This window comes from Podarcis liolepis, assembly GCF_965112155.1.
Source record: "Podarcis liolepis genome assembly, chromosome: 5".
Lineage (NCBI taxonomy): Eukaryota > Metazoa > Chordata > Lepidosauria > Squamata > Lacertidae > Podarcis > Podarcis liolepis.
In genome coordinates, this window is record NC_139556.1 from 60254772 (window position 1) to 60279480 (window position 24709).

At 46.9% G+C, this 24709-nt stretch overlaps 2 protein-coding genes across 4 annotated transcripts in view; one reads left to right on the forward strand and one right to left on the reverse strand.

The window, feature by feature from the left end:
• On the forward strand, nucleotides 1-24697 carry LOC310707820 (solute carrier family 2, facilitated glucose transporter member 5-like). Its single transcript, XM_083505248.1, has 12 exons — nucleotides 1-371; nucleotides 5068-5166; nucleotides 5435-5595; nucleotides 7600-7724; nucleotides 8271-8416; nucleotides 9805-9937; nucleotides 10112-10299; nucleotides 11497-11607; nucleotides 15281-15382; nucleotides 16031-16106; nucleotides 20031-20158; nucleotides 23302-24697. Exons 1-12 carry the CDS (start codon nucleotides 327-329, stop codon nucleotides 23545-23547), a joined length of 1560 nt encoding a protein of 519 aa, XP_083361374.1. The 5' UTR covers nucleotides 1-326; the 3' UTR covers nucleotides 23548-24697.
• POLL (DNA polymerase lambda) overlaps nucleotides 1-24709 on the reverse strand; it is a 132673-nt gene that overhangs the window by 50460 nt on the left and 57504 nt on the right. The gene's annotated exons all lie outside the window — the stretch shown is intronic.

A 24709-nucleotide genomic window follows, 5' to 3' on the forward strand; every position in this document is an offset into this window, starting at 1 on the left:
GCTTAATGAAGCAGAGCTTTTCTTCCGTCCCTTGCATCTTTCTCTCCCTATCTTACTTTTACTGCCTTGGCCCATGTGCTTGTGGCTTTTTCTGTCCGTCATTTGGCAAGTTGGGGGGGTGGGGAGGTGTGTGTCTGCGTCTCCGTAGCTTGAGCCTCCAGAGGGTCTTACAGCATCAAGTATTACTTTGCTGAGTTTTTCATCTCTCCTGGACAATCCCATCATGGGTCACTGAAATGAGCAAGTGGATCTCAGCCAGGCAACTTCACTTCTTCCTGCTGAACCTTCATTGCATTGTCTGGACATAAAAGACAGAGATTGCCCAAATGGACAACAGCCTGCGTTTTGACTTCCACAGAAAGATCACTGGGGTAAGTGTGGGTTGATGGTTTTTTTGAGCTTTCTATATGCCACAAAGGTTATCTCCCTTGAGCCTGGCGTGCTGCAGTGCCCAGCATTCCTTAAGGGATTAGCTGGGATTTTAATTGCACACGACTTGAGAAGGCTGGCCAAGACTATAATCTCAGCTACTGTGCTCTGGGATATGTGGAGTGACAGTTTCCAGCTTCCCAGGGTATGGGGCTTGCTATGCTGGCCTAAGGAATCGGGGCCAAAATTGGGGTGGGGAACTCAGTCCAGAAAGACATTTCTAAGTCTAGTAGCTTTAGATCAGGCACCCCCAACCTGCGGCCCTCCAGATGTTTTGGCCTCCAACTCCTATGATCCCTAGCTAACAGGATCATGGGAATTGTAGTCCAAAACAGCTGGAGGGCCGAAGCTTGGGGGTGCCTGCTTTAGATCTTTCCAGCTGCAGATGCTACTGGGTTGGGGGGGGAGGAAGGGTGCTGGAGATGGTGCTGTTTAGCTCCTTATAAAATAATGTTTCAACTGGGGTGCTTTGCAGCCACCATTTCACTTGTGTCTGTTGCATGTTTTCCTGTTTATGAGAATGAGGCTTAATCATTCCTGCTCTAAGTTTACCTCCTGGCTATGTAGTTTTTATTTCATTTTCTTTGGGTTTGCAGATCGTTGGTGATCTGTATATGTTATTAAGTTATTGCCATATGCTAATGAGTTGTGGCAAGGCTCCTCCCCCCTCAAAAAATAACTACACTGGTACCTCGGTTTAAGAACAGCCTTGTTTATGAACTATTCAGTATATGAACACCACAAAGCTGGAACTAGTGTTCCACTTAGCAAAGTTTACCTCGGTCTATGAACGGAAGCTGAACAGTGGAAGGGCAGCAGCAGTGGGAGGCCTCATTAGGGAAAGCGCACCTCAGTTTAAGAACGGCTTTGGTTTAAGAACGGACTTCCGGAACAGATTAAGTTCGTAAACCAACGTACCACTATATTAAGGAACCAATCCTGGTTACTTTCAGCATTTGAATGCCTACATCTTTCCACAGAGAAAAATACTAGACTGCAAAGGACTTTCAAGCCAACATAGGCAGAATAGGAAGAAATGGCTGACAGTAAATGTTGGGCCAGTTTCAGTTTAGAAATCATGTTCCCCTGAGCCTGGAATGTTGAAAAGTCCTGCCTGTCTACAGTTCAGAAGAAAATAATCTGTCCATTTTCCACAGTCATAGGGAGTAATACTGAATTATAATTTCAGCTCAGGCAGGTTCTATAATGGCCAGTGTTCTGTGTCTCGGAACACGAGGAACACAGAGCAAAGTAAGCCAGGAATGAAAGCATGAGTGTGGCAGGTCCAGTCCCTGGCATCTCCTGGTAGGGCTGGGAATGTCCCCTGCCTGAAACCCTGGAGAACCACTGCCAGTCAGCAGTGGTGCAGCACCGGCTGCTGGCACCCAGAGCAAGTGCCAGCCCAGCCCTTGCCACTGGAACAACCCCACCCACATTGGAGCAAAATGGGGCTGCACTGAGCTGCTCGCTCATCCACACTTGGTGGGCAGAGAGGAGCATTGGGCTGCACCATGCTGGGGTCATCTGCATAGGGACGCCTGGTTCATGCCACTTCCAAAATTATGCACCTGAGGCCACAGCTCCCCTGGCACTCCCCGTGCTATGCCCCTGCCAGCCAGGGTAGTTAATGCTGAGCTAGATGAATGGAGAGTCTGACTCAATATAACGCAGCTTCCAATGTTCTGTTTAACAGCATAGTGAGCTTGACGTTCTTGTATGGTGCCATGTTGGAAGAAGTGGCAGTAAACAGGGATGTTGAACCAGAGCGTCACTTTCCCATCTGTCCACCACACCATGTGCCCCTTTGGCTTCTCCCTCATTCACTCTGTGAGTGATGCATGATGTTGTAAACACAGAAACAACCCCAAAGTCTCTCCTTAATGGCTTAGCTGCCCTCCTCTCTCATATGCCACAGAGAGGGATAATGGGAGGAACCACTTGAAGGACCATAGGAGAATGCTCTGCTATCCATTCAGAAGATCCCAGCTTCAATTTCCAGCATCTCCAGGAAGGACCAAGAGACTCCTGCCTGAAAACTTGGAAAGTCACTGCCTATCAGTGTTGGCAGTACTGAGGTGGATGGACTTGATAGCAGTGGAGGTTGGTTCATTGGGGTTACTGGAGCGCTGTCCCACCAACCTCAGTCTGCTCTCAGTTAGCCCTCAATTGCCTGCCTCCTTACTTGAAACCAGCTCAAGGGGTGGCACTGGCTGTCAGCTTCCTCCTCCCTGGTCTCAGCACTTGCAGAACTCAGCAGGGAAGAGGAAAGGGGCAACAATTAGTTTGCTCTGGCTCCACCTTCTGTTGGGCTCTCTGCCCTCTACCTCACCAGTCCCAAGGGGCACCAGGCATCTTCTGATGCTCTACTGTAGGATTACAGCCATTTCCTCCTCTCATTCCTCTGCCCGATTCTTTAAAAAGGAACACTGCTGCTACCATCTGCCTGGTCTATTTTGGATGAGCTAAGCTAGGGAATCCCAGCCAGTTATTCCAGTACGTATAAAAATACATTTCACCAGCATATCTCTATATGTGGAAATTCTGGGGAATCCACCTCCTCTTTGGGTAGCTGTAAAAATTCTCTTCTAGTTGCTACTATGGTTGTTCCAGGTTAAGCTTCCTGAATACCAGTCTTGCAGGGCTCTGCTTTCTGTTACTCTGCTATTTTGCGGGGGCGATGTGGGCTCTTCTGTATTGTCCAATTGCTTCACTTTCAATAATGTGTGTTTATGGATTCATCTCATTTTGCTGTCTGTGCCTAGCCACCTTGAATTATTTTTGTGATAGAAAGTCAGTATTGCAAATACTTTAATAATAATAAATCTTTAAGAGGCTGGGTGATAAACTCTTGTGCAAGAATAACAAAAGGTTCCTTGGCATTCACATCTGACCTCAGATAATTTATTATGCCTTCCCATGATATTCTTACCCTAAATAAGTGTCACAATCTGGGCCTGCATTCACCATGATTTGATTTCTAAAGTCCTACCAGCTTCCATTTTCTCTGGAATCCACATTCCCTTACAGGACCTACCTGGACTAGCAAAGCTGGAAGCATTTTTAAGATCCCTTTAGGAATCTGTTTCTGTGACAAATGAGAGATTTCCTCCCTCTACCACACTTCCTGCTAGCTAATTATGGTCCTGTTGCCCTTAATTACAGTACCATGAATTGTTTTAAAGAATCCTCCCCCCAAGGAACCCACCCATTTTCCAAGGGACTAGCTTGTGACAATTTTATTAATTTCCATGATGGGTTTCTTTTTTCATGTTGTTTTGCTACGTTTATTAGACACTCAATAGCTTGTATTCTCTGGATACAATACAAGACTTACAAAATCCACATAGTAGCAAAAGCTTATCTGATAGGCTTTCACATGCTCTGTCTGTGCAACATTAATTGGTTCCAGTCCTTAATGGGTGTGGTTAGAACCCTTTGATGATTGTAAAAGTTTCTCTGTTAAAGTATCCTGGGAAGTCCAGTTCTCTCTCTTCCTGCTGGCTCTTCCGCAATACCTAGCGGAAGGAGGCTTCTGGCTGGAACTGCTCCAAACCACAGGCAGCCCAGAAAATAATTCCTTGATGGGACATGATTCATAGGAATAGCTTAAAGAGAGAGCCAAAGTGGTGCCCTCCAGATACTGCTGAACTACAGCTCCCATCATCCCTGGCCTTTGGGCACAGTGCCTGCGGCTGGTGGGAGTTGTAGTATCCAGAGGGCACAATGTTGGCTTAAAGAAAACAGCAACTCCCTGAATCCCTTTTAATAGTGTGTGCCATTCTCGGTATTCTGGAGAAAGGTGTTTCCAAATTTGCCTATGACTGCACTTTTTTATTTTCCGAGTACCCTGTCATTCTGATTTCCTTCATGGTATGGTGGTAATAACCCTTCCGCTACCTTGCAATGCCACCCAGGAGGGGTGCTGGATCTTCCTCTCCCATGCAGCCAATGCTGGTGTCCTCCAGTGTAACTGCCTCACTAGCCGCCACTGGGGTGAAAGCTGCCTATCTTTATTTGTTATACAGTTTCCTCAGCGCTGGTTCGGCTTACCAGAAGTGTGTTCATGTGCAATGTCTTCTCATCAGTGGAGGCTGGCCCATTAAGACTCAGCCTGCCCTCAGTCAGCCCCCACTTGCTGCCTTCTTACTTAAAACCAGCCAGTGAGCAGCATTGCTTGTTAGCTGTTATTCTTTGTAGAAATAAGGGAGGAGGAGAACAGAGACGAAACTATATTTAGCTAGCTCTGCCTGTCACAGCTCTGGCTCTGTTTCTTGTTGGCTCCCTTGCCGTCTGCCCCTCTGGTCCCAAGGGGCACCGGCCACCACTGATTCTCATCAACTTCTTTTACCAGCTGAACAAACCTTCAGTAAATCTCACTGAGCTCCAGCACTTGGACAAACTTAGCTCTCACCAAACATGCTTAGCATTGTTTCTGTTTCTTTTCTTTTTGTGGAGTGGAGGGTTTCCTATGAGCATCTTTGCTGCCTTCTGCTACCTTTGGAATTTTACACCAACTTTTGAACGTTGTTATGTAGGTTCTATAGCAACTCTTGGTGGCAAAACAATGTCCCATGCTTGGTATGTTCATGACCTACTTCCACATCCTCCTTATCTGATATGTATTCTTGTCCTTCCTAGCACCTCACCTTCCCTCTGCTGGCTGTCACACTGCTGTCATCGTTTGGGTCTTCCATGCTGTATGGCTACAATTTGGCTGTGGTGAACTCTCCAGCAGCGGTAAGATTCAGACAGAAAGTGCACACACTGACCACCATAGAGCCTTCCATCCTCTGCTGAGCTAGAATGCCCCTCTCTCCACTTCCTGGCCTGATACACCATGTTGAACTGACCCCTTTCTGTTCCTCCCAGGACCTCACTTAGGTTGATACTGTCTCCCACAGACATCACAAGACTCCAAATAACCTGTGGTTAAAATCTGATGATGGTGAACACAGATCTAGAACTCTCACAATTTTATTGCATGTTGTGTCTTCCTCTACTGCAGCACATCAAAGCCTTCTATAACACAACATGGTTTCGGCGCTATGGAGTGGGCCTGGCTCCAGCACGGCTCACTCTCATGTACTCACTAACTGTCTCGGTCTTTGCCCTGGGAGGCCTGGTGGGATCCCTGCCTGTGGGAGTACTGGTAACCCAATATGGAAGGTAAGGGCAGGGCCAAAAACAGAGTGAATTTCCAATTCATAGCCAAGATGTGTTGACAGATACACCACCCATGGTGGCACTAAGTTCCACATAGCTTAGCACCCATGTCCCTCCGGCCAACCCCTAGCCCTGCTGCAATTGCTCCTTGCCACTATTGCCTGCTCTCCTGTCCCTTCTAAGCCAATGAGCAGTGACAAAAGAGGAAAGAGAAAGAGCAGAAGAAGAAGCCTTAGACCACATTGACCCATCTCCCACTGGACAGATGTATGGACTGTGGCCAAAGGGAAGGTGCAAGCAAAAGTGCAGTGGCAATAGCAGTGAGGAGGATGTAGGTCTTCTCTGAGAGGAGGCCTGTAGAAGGTATCATGCCCAAGTCCCCCCACAAATGTTACAAAACACACATTAATCCCCGTAGAGTTTAGACAGCAGGAATGTACTACTACGTAACACGTTTTGGCACGCAAGCCAGAAACTGCCTCTCTCTTCCCATTGAAAGCTGCAGCACCCATGGATGTGACCAATTCTTTAGCCTTCAACCTCATGACCATTAAGGACAGCGCTAAAATTGAGCTGGATAATGTGATTAAGGCAGGAATGATCCTAGAATTCAAACAGTTAAAAGATCAAAGAGGTTACAACAGTGCAAGATACGGACTAGACTGACTTTTGGCTACACTGGTGAGACATTGGATGCTGCCTTATTCCATCCAGCTCAGTTTTGTCTACACTGCCTGCAGCATAGGCTTCAGGCAAGGCTCACTCCCCATCTCTTAGCAGGAGATGCTGGGAACTGAACCTGTGACTCTCTGAAGGCAAAGATAGACGATAGGTATAAAAACTGTCAGTTAATTTATGGTCCTCTTTGACATCTCAGTTGAGACATGTTCTTTAAAAGTATTTATTTTGTTAGGGCATCAGGAATGAACCGAATCACTTGGAAGCACGGTTATTCTTTACTGTGGGTTCTTCTGAATATGTTTTAAGCTGACACTTTAACTGTCCCTGAAGCTCATTGGAAACATATTTTGTTAAAGAGGGTGTATAAATAATAGAAATAAATGTAGAACAGTTGTGTCAGCTGGGATAACGCTATGATTGTCAAAACAGAGCTACTCCTTATGCCTGCCTCTCAACTCACATCCCAGATTTAATTTGAGTTGAGGCTACTTGCCAAATCTCAACTCTACCATCAGAACAATTTCCATATGCTCTAGCAAACAACCGTGTCTCTGTTTAAACTCTGGATATCACAACAATTAATCCAGCTGAAAGGTTGCTCAGTGATCATCTACATCAGGGATGCAGAATCTGTGGCCCTCCAGACATTGCTGGACTCTAAGTTCCATCAGCCTCAGTCAGCATAGCCAATGGCTAGGGATGCTGGAAGTTATAGTTTAGTAACGTCTGAAGGGCCATCTCTGATCTACATCCCATTTGGCTAGTCAGTCCACCTCTGACTACAGGCCTTAGGATCTGGCAAAGCAATTCTAATGGGGAAAGGAGTTAGAAGAACCAAGGAAGGAAAGGGGCAGAGGGGCAATTATGGGGATGCCAGATGGGCATTTTGTTGCAACAGAGAGCAGAGTGTTCAGCAGGGCTGGCCCAAGATATTTTGGCACCTGAGGTGAACCAGAAAATGGCGCCTCTCTCCCTGGTAGGGAAGAATGGCTGAGTGAATATCTACCTCAGGAGCAAGGAAGTAAGATCTACATTGGGATCAGCTGCCCCTATGGATCCTGCCATGGTGCCACTTGAGGCAGTCACCTCACCTTGCCTCATGAGTGAGCCAGCCTTGGTCCTCAGGGAGTGGGGATGGAACAAAATGTTTTATTTGGAACTATTTGTAATCAAAGAGGTTGGATGACCATCTGTCATGTATGTTCTAGTTGAGATTCCTGCATTGCAGGGGATTGGATTAGATGACCCTCTGTTCCCTTCTACCGCTACAATTCTATGGTTCCATGATTCAATGAAAGCATCTAAAATAAATGACCTCTCTACCAGGAATGGTACCTTGGTCCGTAGCAACGTCCTCGTCTTCCTGGCTGGCATGTTAATGGGATTCAGTCGCTACTTGGAATCACCTGAAATGGTCATATTCGGACGCTTCATAACCGGCGTTCACTCTGGTAAGAGAAATGTCTCGGCCCAGACTTCCTCACTTTGTGTGTGGGTCTCCTCCTTCTCTAGTGAAGTTCCTCCTCCTCCTCTAGGGTCCGGGTAATGCACAGCCACTGAAAGCTACGTATTCATCTCAAAAAGCGTATCTGTACTGTATATATAGATTATTAGAGCCACTGCTGCCTCTCTTGCTCATGACGTTCCACATTGATTTGAAAAGCAAAAGAATGTGCTTTTTAATTTAGAGAGTTAGAAATGAGTTACCACCTACAGTGAGTGAGTGGGAACATTCAGAAATTATTGAATGTGGATTCATTGCATGCACTTTCTGAATCAGGCCATTGCCCATAAAATCTCGTTCCACAATAAACTAATTGCTAAGATGACACATTATTCTGCCTCTTTGTAGCAACAGAACTTATATGACTACTTTGCGGGAAGTTAATATAGATTTAGTTGTTCCTGAAGATATTAACCCTTAGATATCTGAAGCTGCTGGCTGATTGCCATGTCATTCACCACCTTCCTTCCCTTTTCTTTCCTCTTCCTACCAGGGATCTGTCTCAGTGTGGTGCCCATGTACCTGGGAGAAATTGCCCCTAAGAACCTGCGTGGATTCTTGGGCCTTGTACCAAGCATTTTCATCTGTCTGGGGGTCTTCTCTGCCCAAGTCCTGGGCCTTCCAGAGCTACTGGGAGAGGTAAATGCCCAGGCCTGCCACTCTCTGCATAGAATGCCCAGGCCTGCTAGCTTCGCTGCTGTCAGTATGTAAACTGATGACAGGAGGGGAAGGCCACCACTGGGAGCAGCTGAGAGTCCTAGAAGAGTGTGCTAGCAAAAGGTGGTGTAGTAATGAACATGTTGGACTTTGGATGGGGAGATGTGAAATTACAGACATTGAGTTCACTGAATCACCTAAGGCAAATCACTGTCTGAGTCTAGCCTACCTAACAGACTTGTCCTCCAATCCTCAAGCTCACACTGTTGCTAAATACTACTCTAGCAGATGATACCATCACCCCTGCTGTCAAAAAGAGCAACAAAGCTGCATTTCATTCCACTGCCCCTACTAGTTTAGAAAAGGCAGACGGGCTTTTGCCATCTTGAATCCAAACATGTTTTGTTTTTTTAATGCGCTTTCCACTTCTTCAAATGGTGAGAAGTTCTAGGATAATGACTTATCCATCTTTTATTCTCTATGGGAAGAAGAGATGGGTGGTGAGTTAATATGTTTCTGCTATATTGATTTACAAATATTCAAGTTGACCATAGATGGAGGTGAACATGGGGCATAGATGGAGGGCTTCCCCTCCTAGAGGTGTCTCCAGTTATTTCCTAGCCATTCCCAGCCATTTTAGCTCTAATTTCCCTAACAGAAGATATGCCTGCTGGTATGCTTGGCCTCTTGGCCATTAAGGAACCTTAAGAACTCATTCTGCCTCCTTTAACATTCACAAATGCTAATCCCCACAGCAGAAATCAGATAGCAAGACCATAACAATGTTATAAGAAATCTGGCCATTATACAGGAGAAAAGGTCTCTGTCATAGAGAAAAGAGGAGGCATCAGGGATTTTGTTGGAGAAAGTGTGGGAAGACAGATGTGGTGTAGGAGGGGAGTATCTTGCTCAGGTCATTCTTGTTTCTATCCATGCACCCACCACACCCAAAAATAATGCAATACCTAGGTTTGCTACACATTCGGAATTTCCTAGACATATCTGGAATACTGCATTCGGCAGCAGCATCTGGACAGAAATTGTGAAAATATCTGGGAAAATCCGGACATATGGCAGTCCATGTCGGCAGTGTTATTTGCCGATTTCCCATAAAAACAGCTTAAAAACAGAAAAAAAAAGTTCAACGACTTTGGCCAAAAGTTTGAAATATGGCAACCCTAGCTATACCCTTCAGGACTAGGCTTTCCTATATAACTCTGTGGGGAGAAAGATGGAGAAAGGGCTTCAGAAAAGGAGCCGTTAATCTATCAAGTCCTTTGTGTTTCACAACCTGCATAAAGTATCCTCTTTGCCAGAAAGAAGCTGCAAAAACCCCTCTCATCCGGGGGGGGGGGCTCTCTCTCTCCTAGGATCCCTACTGGCCTCTCTTCCTCTCGCTGGTGGTTGTCCCTGCCTTCCTGCAGCTGGTCCTCCTGCACTGGTTTCCAGAAAGCCCCCGTTATCTTCTTATTGAGAAGAATAATGTCCTTGGAGCTACTGATGGTAAGAGAAGTGCAAGGATCTTCGTTCCTTACCGCTTGGAAATATTTTAGGGGTGGCCATGAGAGGCCAGAAAAGTTTGCTATTGTGTGGCAGAGCTACCCACAGCCTACAGGCCTCCAGCTGGCCATCCCTGTCCTGGATACTTTTCTCAGCCGCGTTGTCTTAACCCTACAGCGCTGCGTTGGTTCCTGGGCAAGTACGACGTGCAGGACGTAATTGAAGAGATGCAAGAGGAGAAGCGCTCGCTGGCTTCTGTGGAGACGGTGTCTGTGTGGCACCTGCTCTTGGATCGCTCTGTGCGATGGCAAGTTCTCTCCGTCGTGGTGATCAACATGGGCATGCAGCTCTCAGGGATTGACGCGGTAAGGGCTGCAGGGTCGATCACGCCTGCCCCAAGGCCGCTGGGCTGGCCTGCGCCTCCTGCACCTTCATTCAAGCACAACAGTATTCCAAACTCGCTCTCTTCCGTTTAAACCTCTGGGTGTATTTCCCCCATGTATCTGCAGCACCTTCCCTGCTTGGAGCCAAAGAACTCTGAGCGAGGTGCCAAAAGTCAAGACTTAAGTTGCTCCTCCCAAATCATGAGTATTTATTTAAATTTCCGTACTGCCTTTCCTCCGAAAATGGAGGCAAATTGCAAAACAGAAAAACAATGCATAAATAAATAAATAAATCTCTAAAACCTTGTAAAACAGTCATATCCCCTCACAGCTAGTAATACCAAGTTTGCAGGAAACAGTGCTTTGCAGCCATCAAATGCCTGGAGGGACAGGAATGTTTTAAAATTCCACTAGAATGTTAATAGTGAGGAACTACCACCATGGAGACCCTGCCACACGCAGCGCCCAGCACTGCCAACAGGCTGAGATGGTTGACATTCTTGAGTACTTTGGTCCCAAGCCTTTTAGGGTTTTGTAAGCTGGTTCCAGGCTTTGTGCACCTTGAAAAGAGCCTTACTGACACCCACTCTGCTTGCAAAAGGAGGGAGGGAGAAGGGTTGCGCATGTACTTTTCACTCTAGCCCTGCCTACCACTGATATGCAGTCCTTAACAGATTACTCCCAAGCAAATACAGCCCATAGCAAAAAAAAGGCTCCCCACTCATGTTTTACATCATGAATTAAAATGATTTAGTATAATTCATGGTAGAGCATAATTAATCCCGGGAGGGAGGGGTTGGGCGATTAAAAATGAGGCACTCATATCTTAATAAAAGTGCTGTTAGTACCAGCATACAAATGGTTGCCATAAGCAGCCCAAAAAAAGGTGATTTTTCTTATTTTACAAGTGTGCTACAGAACGAAGAAAAGTGGCATGCCTCCAGCTAATTTTGATTTGAACTCAGACCCTCAAACTGTCTTTGCTAAGTCCCACTGGCATGAAAGGAGAAGATAGGCAAAAAATGGTCTGCGGGTGCTAACACACACAACTCTGCAGCAGTTCCCTGCATAGCCATTCCATTGATTTCCTTGGAGCCTCACGAGGTATGCCATTGTCCTTCTTACTCTTCTAAGCCACACCTACCCCCTCTGCTTATGATTTCTCCTCTTCATTGACAGATCTGGTTTTACACAAATGTCATCTTTGAGAATGCCGGCATCCCTGACCCAGAGATCCCCTACACTACGGTTGGCACGGGTGCGATTGAGGTTGTTGCTGGCTTGATAGGCGTAAGTGTGGAAATCTCTAGTTTGCGTTTGGCTTGTCCTTTAAGAGGGCATCATCCTTCTGCTTTCCTTTTGCACTGAAAGAATAGATTTGTATGTACTTTTCATAATGAGACAGGGCAATAATTTCCTAACTTCTTTCCAGTGTGGAGGGCACACTCTTGGTTCCTTCAGGGTGCTCTCTACCCATTTTCCAACTGGAAGGATATTGTTCACAGCTGGGCTCTTGGAGAAGAGAACCTGTGAGGTTGCTTGTCACTGCCTGGTCCTAGCAAAGAGCCTTTTCTTGCACTCATTCTCTGCTCTCCTCATGTTGCCAAACATAGCCACCAGAAGAGAACTGCTCCTTTCTCTCATCACTCACCAGGTACTGCTTTATGAGGCTGGATACACACCATACGTCTAAAGCACCCCCTGGGACTCCTGGGAATTGTAGTTTACCCCCACAGAACTACAATTCCCATAACTCTTAACAAACTACCATTCTCAGGACGGCGGGAATGTGCTTTAAATGTACGGCAGCCTAAGCTAGCAGTACTTTCCTTCCTGTCCTAGCTATGTTTCTTCTCAGCCTCTCCTGCTGAGTGGTGGCAGTGCTCTCCTTAACAGAGCATCAGTCAAGGCGCAGGCAGAAGGAAAAGCAACAGCTTGGAAGGTCTCTCCAGCTGCCTCTCATTCTCCACTGGAGGTAGGGAGTAAGGACCATGCAGCAAGTCTACCTATAGGTCAAGGGGAACTGTGTTCCATGCCTTTCTTCCTCAAGTGGGCAATGTGGGAACTGGGCCATAGGCTGCAATCCTATACATGGAGGCAGCCAGTGTGGTACCTCCAGATGTTGCACTCCACATCCCATCAGCCCCAGATAATCAGGGATGATGAGCGTTGTAGTCATAAGAACATACAAGCCCTGCTCAGAACCAGCCTCACTCAGCATGGTCTCTCAAACTCAAGGGTTGAATCATTATGCAGACTTAGTCACAGCCCCTTCTCTTGTCACCCCCAGACATCTTACCACAGAGAGGAGGATAATCAATGGCACCTCCTGTCTGTGGAGAGGGACTCGCAGTATTGTAGGAGGACAGAAGTCATTTATTAATCAGATTGCTTGCTTCCCGCAACAGGCAGGCATTTGTAACACTGATGATTTGCCTTGGGAGATGAGTCAAAAGGACCCTTCTGATTATTGCTAATAGCTCGTATGTTTGCATACAGCAGACAGGTAGAGCAAAGGCTTCTGAGGGGGGCAAGCATAGTTACATAAACAACAGATTTGCAGGACACATCCAGTATGGCATTTTGGTTTGTTGGCTTGCTTGTTAGACGAGAGGTATAAATGGCAGGACGATCCCATACCTAATGCATCTTGTAGCTGTCTTATTGCAACAAGAGCGCTCACTCCAGCTGTCACCGTCCCTTTGACTCCAAATTTCAGCCTAGCTGGGGCAGATTTCCAGCTGGATATCACCTAGGGCTGCCCATGTCGGACCTGTGCCTCTCCCTATTACACAGACACATAGTTCTCCCGCCCACCAACCGCCTTTGCTGCCCATCAGCAATGCCTAACTCCGGCAAGCTCATCGCTCCATCAGCCTGATTGCTCCTGAGTGCCGACAAAAACGGCCCCCAATGGATGCACTGAGGTTGGTTATAAAATTACAGGCATTTGTTCTGCTGTCAGCAGCTTTCCTGCTTTGGCTTCCTTCTGGCAGCTTCTACACACACACACACACACACACACACACACACACACACACACACACACACACCATCGCAACCATAGGCTTCTGGCTCCCAGGATACCCTCCTTCCTTCCACAACCAGTGCACAAACTGCTCCCATAGCTGGAGCAGAGCCAGGGGTACACCCACAAAAGTTTGTTCCTGAGCCCCCTTTCCATCAGCTTTAATGAAAACAACCTCACTTCTTCTCGTAGGGATGAACTTAACGGTTCTGCTTTTCAATGGCAGCTGCCCCATAATACATTGGATGAAAAGCCCTTCCCAAAGCTAGGAATAAAACCAGGACTGTGCATTTCCAGGCTAATGTTGTGCCTTCTATATGTTGACCTCCTTTGTAATTTTTTATTTTGAAATCTTTAAGATAATGTTTAGTTTCCTGTTAATTATGTTACTCTGAAAATATACTTTATATTTGAATTTCTTCAATAATGTTTATTCTGGGTTGTTTTATTTGATGTTTTATTGCACGTTGTAAACCGCTTTGTTTTCCCCCCTTAAAAATATAAAGTGGTATAGAAATAAGAAGAAGAAGTTGTTGGACTACAAATCTCATCATTCCTGACCTTTGGCCATGCTGGCCCTGGCTAATGGGAGTTGGGAGTCCAAGAACATCTGGAGGGTACTATGTTGGCTGCCTCTGATCTAAATTATTTGATCTTGGAAGATAGAATGCAGGAGACAATGCCAAGCATAAGGAAGATGTCACATACTCAGTCAGGCTATTGGTTCATCTTGCTCAGCCACTGTCTATGGGTAGCAGTTCTCTATGGGCAGAACATCAGACAGGGTGACATTCCCTGCTCTACTTGGAGATGCTGGGGAGTGAACTTGGGACCTTCTGCATGCAAAGTGGATGTTCCATCAATGTCAGATCTCTTGCTCTAAGGTCAGGTCCCCATCACCACCACCAGTGGTGTAGAAGTCCAGTATACAAGCTATACCTGCACAACCAGGTGCCCTAAAAACAAGGAGCCCCTACTCTTGAGCATGCACTCACAGGTAGGGCTTCCTTCTCATGCACCTACAGGGAACAAATGTTTGTGGGGCAGGGGCAAGATGTTGCACTGGGGCACAAACTTATGCCCTGCATTTGACTAGGGCATACTGGATCCCATATTGGATTCCACTCTCCCCTAGCTCTGGAACCAAACCCATAATTTCTAATGGTTGGCATTCCAGCCCCATTGTATAGGCCAGTGATGGCCAAACTTGGCCCTCCAGCTGTTTTGGGACTACAACTCCCATCATACCTAGCTAATGGGACCAGTGGTCGGGGATGATGGGAATTATAGTCCCAAAACAGCTGGAGGGCCAAGTTTGGCCACCACTGGTATAAGCAATGGGACAAGATGGTTCTGCATCCATGCACTGTCTACGTAGCTAAGGATGATGTTACTCCATGCGGTACTGTTGGTGTCTACACAATAAGCTTGTCTGTATACTTTGTGTATATATTTGGGGGAATTGCAGAGACCAGGGATGGAAACCTCTGGCCTTCCAGACATTATTGGACTCTACCTCTCATCCGCCCCAAACAGCATGGTCAATAGTCAGGGATGATAGGGATGAGTCCAACAACATCTGCAGGCAGTGCTGGCTCAAGATACTTTGCTGCCTGAGGCAAGGTATAAAATGTTTTCCTCTCCCATTCCACGTTCAGAAGCCAACTGGACCAACAACTGAATCTTACTTCAACACCAACAATGAGGCAGTGTCTTCCCTTGCCTCCAAGAAAGGCAGGTACAGACTGTGAGGCACTCATAACTCTGTCCTTCAACTAAAGAAAAGGCCAAGGCTGCATCATTCTGCCTAATGGTAGAACCAGCCCTGCCTGGAGGGTCACAAATTCTCCATCTCAGAACAGACAGACACATGCAAAACCCTAATACAACTAGCCAGCAACCTGTCTCCTCCATTTCCCCCTTTCTCTTTGACAGTGCTTCACCATTGAGAAGCTGGGACGTCGCCCTCTCATCATAGTTGGGTTCTGTTTCATGGGCATCTGCTGTGCAGGCATCACCTTGTCTCTGATTCTGCAGGTAGGAACAGCCCCATAGACACTTATACACCCATGGATGGCTGACAATGTCTTTGCGGTCTGTCCCACCCCCCCCACCCCCAATCGCATATTAGATTTTGTGCTTCAGTTTGCACAGTGGGATCAGAAGTGCTGGTGGATCCTCAGAAACTCTATCCTGCTATATCTATACCACTGGTTTCCTTTTTCACACCTAAATGCTAAAGTGTAAACATAAGCAAGGCTTGGTCCTAGTTCATGAAATTGGTGCAAGTACAGGTGTGACCTCACACAGAAACAGGGATGAGTGCAAGGGGGCAGGGTGAGGGGGACAGGTTTATTTGAGAATCAGGAGATGGAAGAGAACTACCATCTCTGGAATATTGGTCAAGCTAGGTGGAGGACACCAGCTAAGTTAGGAAGCAAACAGCTAAGCTTGGAGCTATGACAGCAGGGTGTTGTGTCTCAGCTGCTTGGAATGGAGGTGTCCACTCAAGCAAGGGTCACAGGACTGGCACAGCTAGCAGTCTGCAGACTGGGGCTGAGTGTGGTCAATGGAGCTGTAGGATGCAGATCTGGGTGTAGTGGTAAAATCTCAGAACTGAATGAGCCAAAGGGGCCCAGCTGCATTTATGTAAACTCTCTCAATAACCTACTGTACTTCCCACAGGCAACTGTGTCCTGGATGCGTTACGTCAGTGTGGCATGCGTCATTGGCATCATTGCAGGATTCTGCATGGGACCAGGTACGTTTCTGGTGCCAGACAGAGACATCCAAAGAAATAACAGAGCGACAAAGCTCCTCTTCAAGATCCCTGGGCACCAGCAAAGCTGTGGAGAGGCTGAGATCACAGGAAACCTAGTCTGAGCTTGTGGCCCCCAAGAACAGGACTGTGAGGGAATGGATGTAAGAAGTTTGCCGATAGGATTCAGGTTATTTTGGGTCTTAGAGGAGATGCAATGAGTGGTGCAATGAGTCTTCTTCTTTTTAGCGGGGTAGGAGAGCTGAAAATAATGCCAGTATATTTTATATCTGGCAACCAATGTGCCCTTTTGGTTTGAGATAGTACATGGGAAGGTGAGTCTAAAATGCCTGAGGACACAAATTTTCACGGCCCTCTAGTAGCTATGGTGGGTTATTTACCAGAAGTAATATATTTAGCATTAACTCTGATATATATTTTGCTCTAGGAGGCTTGGTTTGAGTATACACTTCCAGAGTTTATACTAAATACATTACTTCTGGAAAATGAGCCACCATAACTGCTAGAGGGCTGTGAAAACTTGTGACCTGGGCTTTTTAGACTTGTCTACCTGGGCACTAGTGGGACGTGGGTGGCACTGTGGTCTAAACCACAGAGCCTAGGGCTTGCCGATCAGAAGGTCGGTGGTTCGAATCCCCACGACAGGTGAGCTCCCGTTGCTCAGTCCCAGCTCCTATCAACCTAGCAGTTTGAAAGCACATCAAAAGTGCAAGTAGATAAATAGGTACCGCTCCGGTGGGAAGGTAAACGGCATTTCCGTACGCTGCTCTGGTTCACCAGAAGCGGCTTAGTCATGCTGGCCACATGACCCAGAAGCTGTACGCCGGCTCCCTCGGCCAGTAAAGCGAGATGAGCGCCGCAACCCCAGAGTCGTCCATGACTGGACTTAGCGGTCAGGGGTCCCTTTACCTGGGTACTATCCAAAGGGGCACATTGGTTGCCAGGTGTGATTTTTTAAATCTCTCCTACCCCACTATTTGAATTGTCCTAAGTGCTGGGGACATTTATTTATTTGTTTGATAACAATTCTACACTGCTCTTGACCAATAATATGAGAATATAGACTTAAGAATGTAAGGAGAGACCTGCTGGATCAGGCCAATGGCCCATGTAGCCCAGCACCCTATTCTCACAGCATCCTATTCTCAAGCAGATGTCTCTGGGAAGCCCGCAAGCAGGACCTGGGGGCTACAACCACAGCATTCTCCCCCACTTCTGATTCCCAGCATGTGGTATTCAGAGGCATACCCTGGCTTGGTTCTGGCATTTTGAGTACCCAAAGGACCGTGGTCAGCAGGCCACTGGTGGGAATCTGAATCTGTCACCACCTGCCATGCCCTCAAACTGGTGCGGCATGAATTGCCTAACGGTGTCTTGCTTTGGATTTCAGAGGCAACTCCTGTGATTTCTGCTAACAAAAGGGCCAAAGCAGAGCTCTCTAAATATGATGGACGAGGCGGCTGCTGGTTTACCCAACTGATGTATTAGTATAGCCGCCAACAGATCCATAACTCATTGTCGGCCCAGAATTTATTCGCTGTAATTACATCTTTAATTAGGATTTTAATGGCTCATTGTTCACAAACAATGATGAATCTGACTTTTAAAATAAAAATATCTCTCTTCCCACTCTGGGTGATCTGTGAGCAATGCTCAATCAGGGGTTTTTCTTAACAATCCCTGGATGGATTTCCCCCCAGTATTATTAAGGCTGGTGGTTATTTTTAACAACAACAACAACAACAACAACAACAACAAATATTATTATTATTTCAAGAAGCAGTTCCTTGTGTTCCTGAAAGAAAGTGGTGCTGCCTAAATTACCACCATATAAAGAGGGCAGATCTTGATGCACTAGGGCAGATAGATCTGAAACCTTTCTGTTGCAGGAGCACAAGGTCTTGGCTCCTTCTGTTAAAGGAGTGTCTGTCATCAGCATCACCATATATATGCAAGTGTGTAGGGCTACGCTGAACCAGAGAGCAGTTTTGTGAATGTCTTCATGCCCCTTAATAAGCAGTCCTTCACTTACAGCAATTAGAGGGGCTACTCAAAAGCATGCGGAAGTGTTTATGGGTTGTGGGGGGAGAGGGACCACATCTCTGTTGCCTAGGAAACTAGGCTGACAATGCTGCTTTGCTGCAGTTACGCTGCTTTGCCCTCACGCAGAACCCCTGTTCCAGCTCTGGATGCACCAGAACATGTGTTGGAATGGGCATTCATGCTCACAACCTACTGAGAGCAACGTAGTGCAGACAGGCCACATCTTCACTCAGATGTGCATCCTGGTATGCATCCAAGTGCACATTCAGGTGTGGGTGTCACCTATTCAACTGATCTCAGTCGGATGTGCGCTCAAACAAACACTTCCATGTGACTTCTGGCAGCCTAGATAGAGCCATATCAGAGCAATGCAGCTTAGTGGGGCCTCCTCACTGTTTTTGCCATGTAGCCAAATCTGATTGGCTCCACAACATCATCACTTTTACTGCATCAACCGTGATTGTCTGAGATATCTTGGGGTTTTTTAAAGGGAGTGACAAAGAAGCAATGGATTGAGTGAAAAGAAGTGCAAAAAAGTAGAAGACAGGGAGTTTGATTAATGGCTTTTGCATCCTTTATAGTATGTGTTTTGTCGTGTTCTGGGGCAAAAAATGTGGCACAATTCTAACTTTATTTCTTTCTTTAAATCCATACACTGCTTGGTTGTAAAAAAACAAAAACAAACTCAAAGCAGTTTATAAAAAAATAAAAATGTTAGATGAAAATTCACAACCATGCTTTAAAACAGGCAAAAGTTAAAATGCTAAAACAATTACCGTATTTTTCGCTCTATAGGACGCACTGGACCATAGGACGCACCTTGTTTTAGAGGGGGAGAACAAGAAAAAAAATCTCCCCCTCTCTGCTCAGAACCCCTTCCATTTCTCCTGCCACTTCGCTGAAGGGGCGCTGCGCAAAGAGGGGGAGAATTTTTTTTCTTTTTCACCCCCTCTAAAACAAGGTGCGTTCTGTGCATTCTGTGCGTCCAGGTTGGGGAGCAGCGCAAAGGTGGCGCGCCGCCTTCCTGTTGCCCCCCGAGCTTGTGGGGCTGGCAGTGGGGGGGTAGCGCTGCTTTCCCCCACCGCCAGCCTCAAAGATCCCTGAAGCCTTCGGAGCGCAGCGTGAGTTCCCGCTGTGCTCCGCAGGCTTTGGGTTCCTTTTGCTGAAGCCGGGAGAGCAAGACTCTCCTGGCTTCAGCAAAAAGAACCTGAAGCCTCCAGAACGCAGCAGGAACTTGCACTGCACTCCGAAGGTTTCAGGCGGCTAGCCCTGAAGCCTGGAGAGCAAGAGGGGTTGGTGTGCACCGACCCCTCTCGCTCTCCAGGCTTCAACGAAAGCAAGGGAACGCTCCCTCTGCACTTTGGAGGTTTCACGTTGCTATCCCTGAAGCCAAGGAGCCTGCATTTGCTCCATAGGACGCACACACATTTCCCCTTCATTTTTGGAGGGGGGAAAGTGCATCCTATAGAGCGAAAAATACAGTAAATTTAAGTGGTTGTCTGTGCAGGTGGTCTTCCAATTTGTCACTGCAGAGGGCAGCAGTGAGCAAAAAAAATGCCCCCTCCTGTGCAACATTAATGTCAATCTTAGTAATTAAGATTTATTGCTGGGTTGTTTTTATTTTTATTATGTATTTTGTGATTTTATGTTGTAACCGCCCTGTGGGTATAGGGTGGTATGCAAATTTAATAAATAATAATAATAAACATCTTTGGGGAACCTGGTGGTTTGAAATAGATTCACCCCTGCATGGGTTATTTGCAGGCTCCGCCTTTGACAGTCTGGTCTGGCCCCACTAACAGGGGCTTGGATTAAAAGCCTAGCCTGGCCTATTTGATTCTGAGTGCCGTCTTTTCCATACAGCTGGGGTTCCATTTCTGATGACAGCTGAACTCTTCAAGCAATCACACCGGCCATCAGCCTACATTGTGGGTGGGTCCCTCAACTGGCTCTCCAACTTCACCGTTGGCTTTGTGTTTCCCTTCCTGCAGGTAATACTGGGCCCCTTTGAGCGGCTGGTAGGCTCCGGGGTCCCCTGACTAGCAAGGCAAGAGAGCAGAATGCCTAGTGCAGGCATAGGCAAACTCCAGCCCTCATCTGGGACTACAATTCACATCATCCCTAGCCAACAGGACTAGTGGTCAGGGATGATGGGAATTGTAGTCCCAAACATCTGGAGGGTCGGAGTTTGCCTATGCCTGGCCTAGTGGTTCTCATGGCAGGTTCCTTCTAGCAGTGGTTGCAGGACACAGCACAGAGGAGAACCACATGCTGTATTTCTGTGTGACCTAGAACTTTCTACTAGAAATGGGGAAAGAGCTCCATAGGTACTGCATAGCTTAGTTCTTTCTCAGTAGTGGCGATGGGGTCATGCTCCAGCATTCTGAGTGGCAGAAAACACACGTTACAGTAAACCAGCCTTCCCAAGCTCATGCCCTTCAGACGTTCTGGACTGAAGCTCTCCCATCATTGTGGTCCATGCTGGCTGAGACTTACAGGAACTGGTGATGCCCCCGTGGTAGCGATAATAATAATAAATAATAATAATAATAATAATAATAATAATAATTAATAATAATAATAATAATTTATTACTTATACCCCGCCCGTCTGGCTGAGTTTCCCCAGCCACTCTGGGCAGCTTCCAATCAAGTGTTATAAACAATACAGCATTAAATCTTAAAAACTTCCCTAAACAGGGCTGCCTTCAGATGTCTTTTAAAAAGAAGATAGCTGCTTATTTCCTTCACATCTGAAGGAAGGGCGTTCCACAGGGCAGGCGCCACTACCAAGAAGGCCCTCTGCCTGGTTCCCTGTAACCTCTCTTCTCGCAATGAGGGACCTGCCAGAAGGCCCTTGGAGCTGGATCTCAGTGTCCAGGCTGAACGATGCAAGTGGAGACGCTCCTTCAGTTATACAGGTATAGCAACAAAATTAGTACCAAAAGAAACTAAGAGAGGAGGCAGTGTATCTTTCTGAACCTTTATTATATATTGCATAAAGCAGGGGTAGTCCTCCAGGGTAGGGTAGTGCCTTGCATGCAGTAGGTCATGGGATCTGTCCCAGGTAGCACTGAGAGTCAGGGACTGCCCACACATTAGGCAAGGTGAAGCCATTTGCTTCAAGTAGCGAATCCGACCCCCTTGCCATCTCCACCCTCCCATTGCAATGCTGCCAGCCCCATTGTCCTCATTGCTGCCACTACCCCCTTGTCGTTCCCCCATTTGCTGCTGCTGCTGCGTTCTGGCAGCAGCATGGGCGCAACTGCAGGTGAGGGTGCTGTTGCTGTGATGGGCTGGCAGCAGGGAGGGGTGGGGACCTGGATCTGTGGAAGAGGGAGCGGAGCGTTTTGCCTACAGCGGCAAAATGTCTCAGACTGACACTGCTAGGAGTGGCTCTGACTTGAAACCCCGGAGAGCCTCTGCTAATCAGTGTAAATGGTTCTGAGCTGGATGAATCAATGGCCAGACTCAGCGAAAGGCTGCTTCCTATATTCCAGATGTTGTCGAACTCCCCTCCACAGCCAGTATGGCCAATGGCCAGCAAGATGGTGGGAACGGTAATCTAGCAACATCTGGAATGCCACCACATTGTCTACCCTCTGCTCTAAAGAAACACAAGACCAGTTGTGATCTTCGTCACATTACACGGAGAGAGAGAGAGAACCAGCAACAAAGCCATCTGGTCTTGACAAGTTATTCCCTAATCAGACCGCGTGGATGCGCCAAATGGCAAACCAATTCCATTGCTTTGTAAACACCATTCCCTGCCCCAAGACATGAAATCATTACATTCTGAAAGTACCAGGCCTTCTCTTATGTAAACAGCACTGGAAAGCCAAAGTGAAGGTTTCCTGTTGAAGGGTCAGAAAAGTAATCTAGCACTTCCTGACATACCAGTCGTATATGGTGAAGATGTGTGTATGTAACTATGTTAATTCACTTTAGTCACGGAATTAAGAGTCTTCTGGTACTAAATTTTAGGACTGTGTAATCTAGATCAGGGCAGTCCAACTTTTTATAGCAAGGGGGCTGCAATAGTGGTGTGACATGGGACTCACAGGCCACACACTGCCTTGTTGCATTGGGGGAGGAGAGTGAGGCCAAAACCCCTCCCCCCCTCGTGCTGCCTTCCCAAAGTCAGGTAAGCGAGGCGCCGGGTTTGGGGATAAGGTGCAAGGCTCTGGCCAGGTCCTAGAGCCCTTCTACCTCCTTCCCAAAGCCCAGCACCTCACTTAACCAGCTTCGAGAAGGCATGGAAAGGGCTGGGGGAGAGCATTAAATGTTGCCAAGGGCCACCAGAAAAGGCCTCAACGGCTGTGCATTGAGCCACCCTGATCTATATTATTAAATCCCCCACGGGGCCAGAAGGAAACACATTAAGAGGAAGGGGAAGAGCAATAGCACAGTGGTAGAGCCACAGATTTGGTTGCAGAAGGTCACAGGTTCATTCTGCAGCATCTCCAAGTAGAGCTCAGGGGAAACCCTGACCAAAACCCTGAAGAGCTGCTGCCGGTCGTAGACCAGAGTGAGGAACCTTAGTCCCAAGGCCCAAATGCAGCCCTCAAAGCATTTCTGTCTGGCCCCTAGAACTCTTCCCACACCGCACCTGATTCCCAGCCACACCCCTTCTTCCCATGCCCTGCCTCTCACAAACTCTGCTTCACACCCTCTTGGGGTATTTTTGCTTATACCAAGACCAAGCCTTTTGTTGCCTGGATGGAGGATAGAGAAAGATGTATAAGTAGCCTACTGTACAGTGGCAATATTTATATTTGTTGCTCAACTCACTTTTGCCTCTTCACATCCGACACCTTCCATGTGGCTTCCAGAAGGAAATGATAAAAATGGTTCTCCAACCCTGGGTGTAAACAATACTGAGCTAGACAGACCAATTGCCTGACTTGATGTAAGGCGTCTTCCTATATTCCTAAGAGGCCTTAATAGGTAAGAAGAGAACCTGTGGTGGTGAGGAATGGGAGATGCTGGGGTTTGCTAACAGAGAGGGTGCCCTAAATACTCAAAATGCTGGAGGCTGCTTCTTAGTGCACTGAACCAACCGAATAGATGAGGACTGGGTAGAGCCTGTTCGTGTCCCTCTGCTTATCTGGACTCTTCTTTGTTTCCATTCCCAGATGTCTGCTGGTGCCTTCTGCTACTTGGTCTTTTGTGGCGTCTGCCTTTTGGTGGCACTGTATGTCTATTTAATCATCCCCGAGACCAAAAACAAGACGTTTATGGAAATCAGCCACATGTTTGCCTCTCGCCCCTCCTTCCTCTCCAGCTTGCCAGATTCTGTCAAGATGATCAAGTTCAATGGTTATGGTGCCCTGGAGACCAGCTCCCTGGAACTCTCTGGCTCAGGATCCAACCCTCCATGATGATCTCCCATTCAGTGTTTTAGGGATTCCATTTCTCCTATTGTGGGGAAGCCACCTCAGTGAAATGGCAAAGGGAGACAATAATACTGATTCTCTTCCTGTAACTTCTTTCATCTTGCCTGGACCAACAGTACAAAAGGGACCGGGGGGGGGGGGAGACTTTGGGGAGAAGCATCTAATTTAAACCTAAGAAGTCTGACTCTGCCCCCAGGTGTTATGGGTGCCCTTCTGTCCCAAATCCTTTCTTCCTCCTTCATTGTCTTCTTCTGAGGGCTGGAAATTAGTAGCATTGAGGGATAGCTATCCACAGGAACTTGGTTTATACACACAGTTTTTTCAGAATGTCATGAATGGGACTCATCCTCTTTCCTTTAAGGCATTTTGAGGATTTTTTGGAGATCTCCTCACCTGCTTCCCGATTTTTCTGGTAGTCATGCCAACACATGACTGGAAATCCTATTGAGAGATCACTAATAACAAGTCTTCGCAGCAGTGCTGCAACTAAACAGCAATGTCTGAACCACACCAAAGGACAAACTCAGTACCTACCTGCACATCTGTAAGAGCACATATACATTCCACATACCACTATGTCCCAAAAGGCAAAGACAGAAGTCAAATGCCCATCCAGTCACTGATTTACTCTCTAACAGAGCAAGAGCAATACACTGCTGGGACATTGCACTCAACACTGATTCATTCATAACAAAACTTTTCCAGGGATAGGGAACTTGCAACCCTTCAAACTCAGTATGGCCTACACCAGAGATGGAGAATCTGTGGCGCTCTAGATGTTGCTGGACTACAACTTCTGTCACACCTGACCTTTGGCCATGCTAGATTGGAACTGGAGTCCAACAACATCAGGAGGGCCACAGGTTCCTTCATCAACCCACAGAACCCGAGGTTATTTCCAGACCACCTGGTTATTGTATTGAGGATTCATTCTGATTGGTTGTACAATGCTTCCGAGTCGTGTTTTCCAGGTTGCTTCCCTCCAACCCAGCCCTAGAGATTGAAAATAAAGAGCAATCTTTTGGGTTTGTGTTCTGAGAAGTGTGAATTTTGAAGGATAGCTGTGTTTTGGTTCATTAATTGGTTCGAGATGGCAGATTAGGCAGTTTTTCATTAAAATGCAAGCAAAATTTAATTTCTTCTCTAT

Coding starts and splice junctions, on each gene's coding strand:
- LOC310707820 (XM_083505248.1), top strand. CDS start 327: ATGGACAACAGCCTGCGTTTTGACTTCCACAGAAAGATCACTGGG. Junction 5,596..7,599: donor CTGGTAACCCAATATGGAAG/GTAAGGGCAGGG, acceptor CCTCTCTACCAG/GAATGGTACCTTGGTCCGTA. Junction 11,608..15,280: donor TTGTTGCTGGCTTGATAGGC/GTAAGTGTGGAA, acceptor TCTCTTTGACAG/TGCTTCACCATTGAGAAGCT.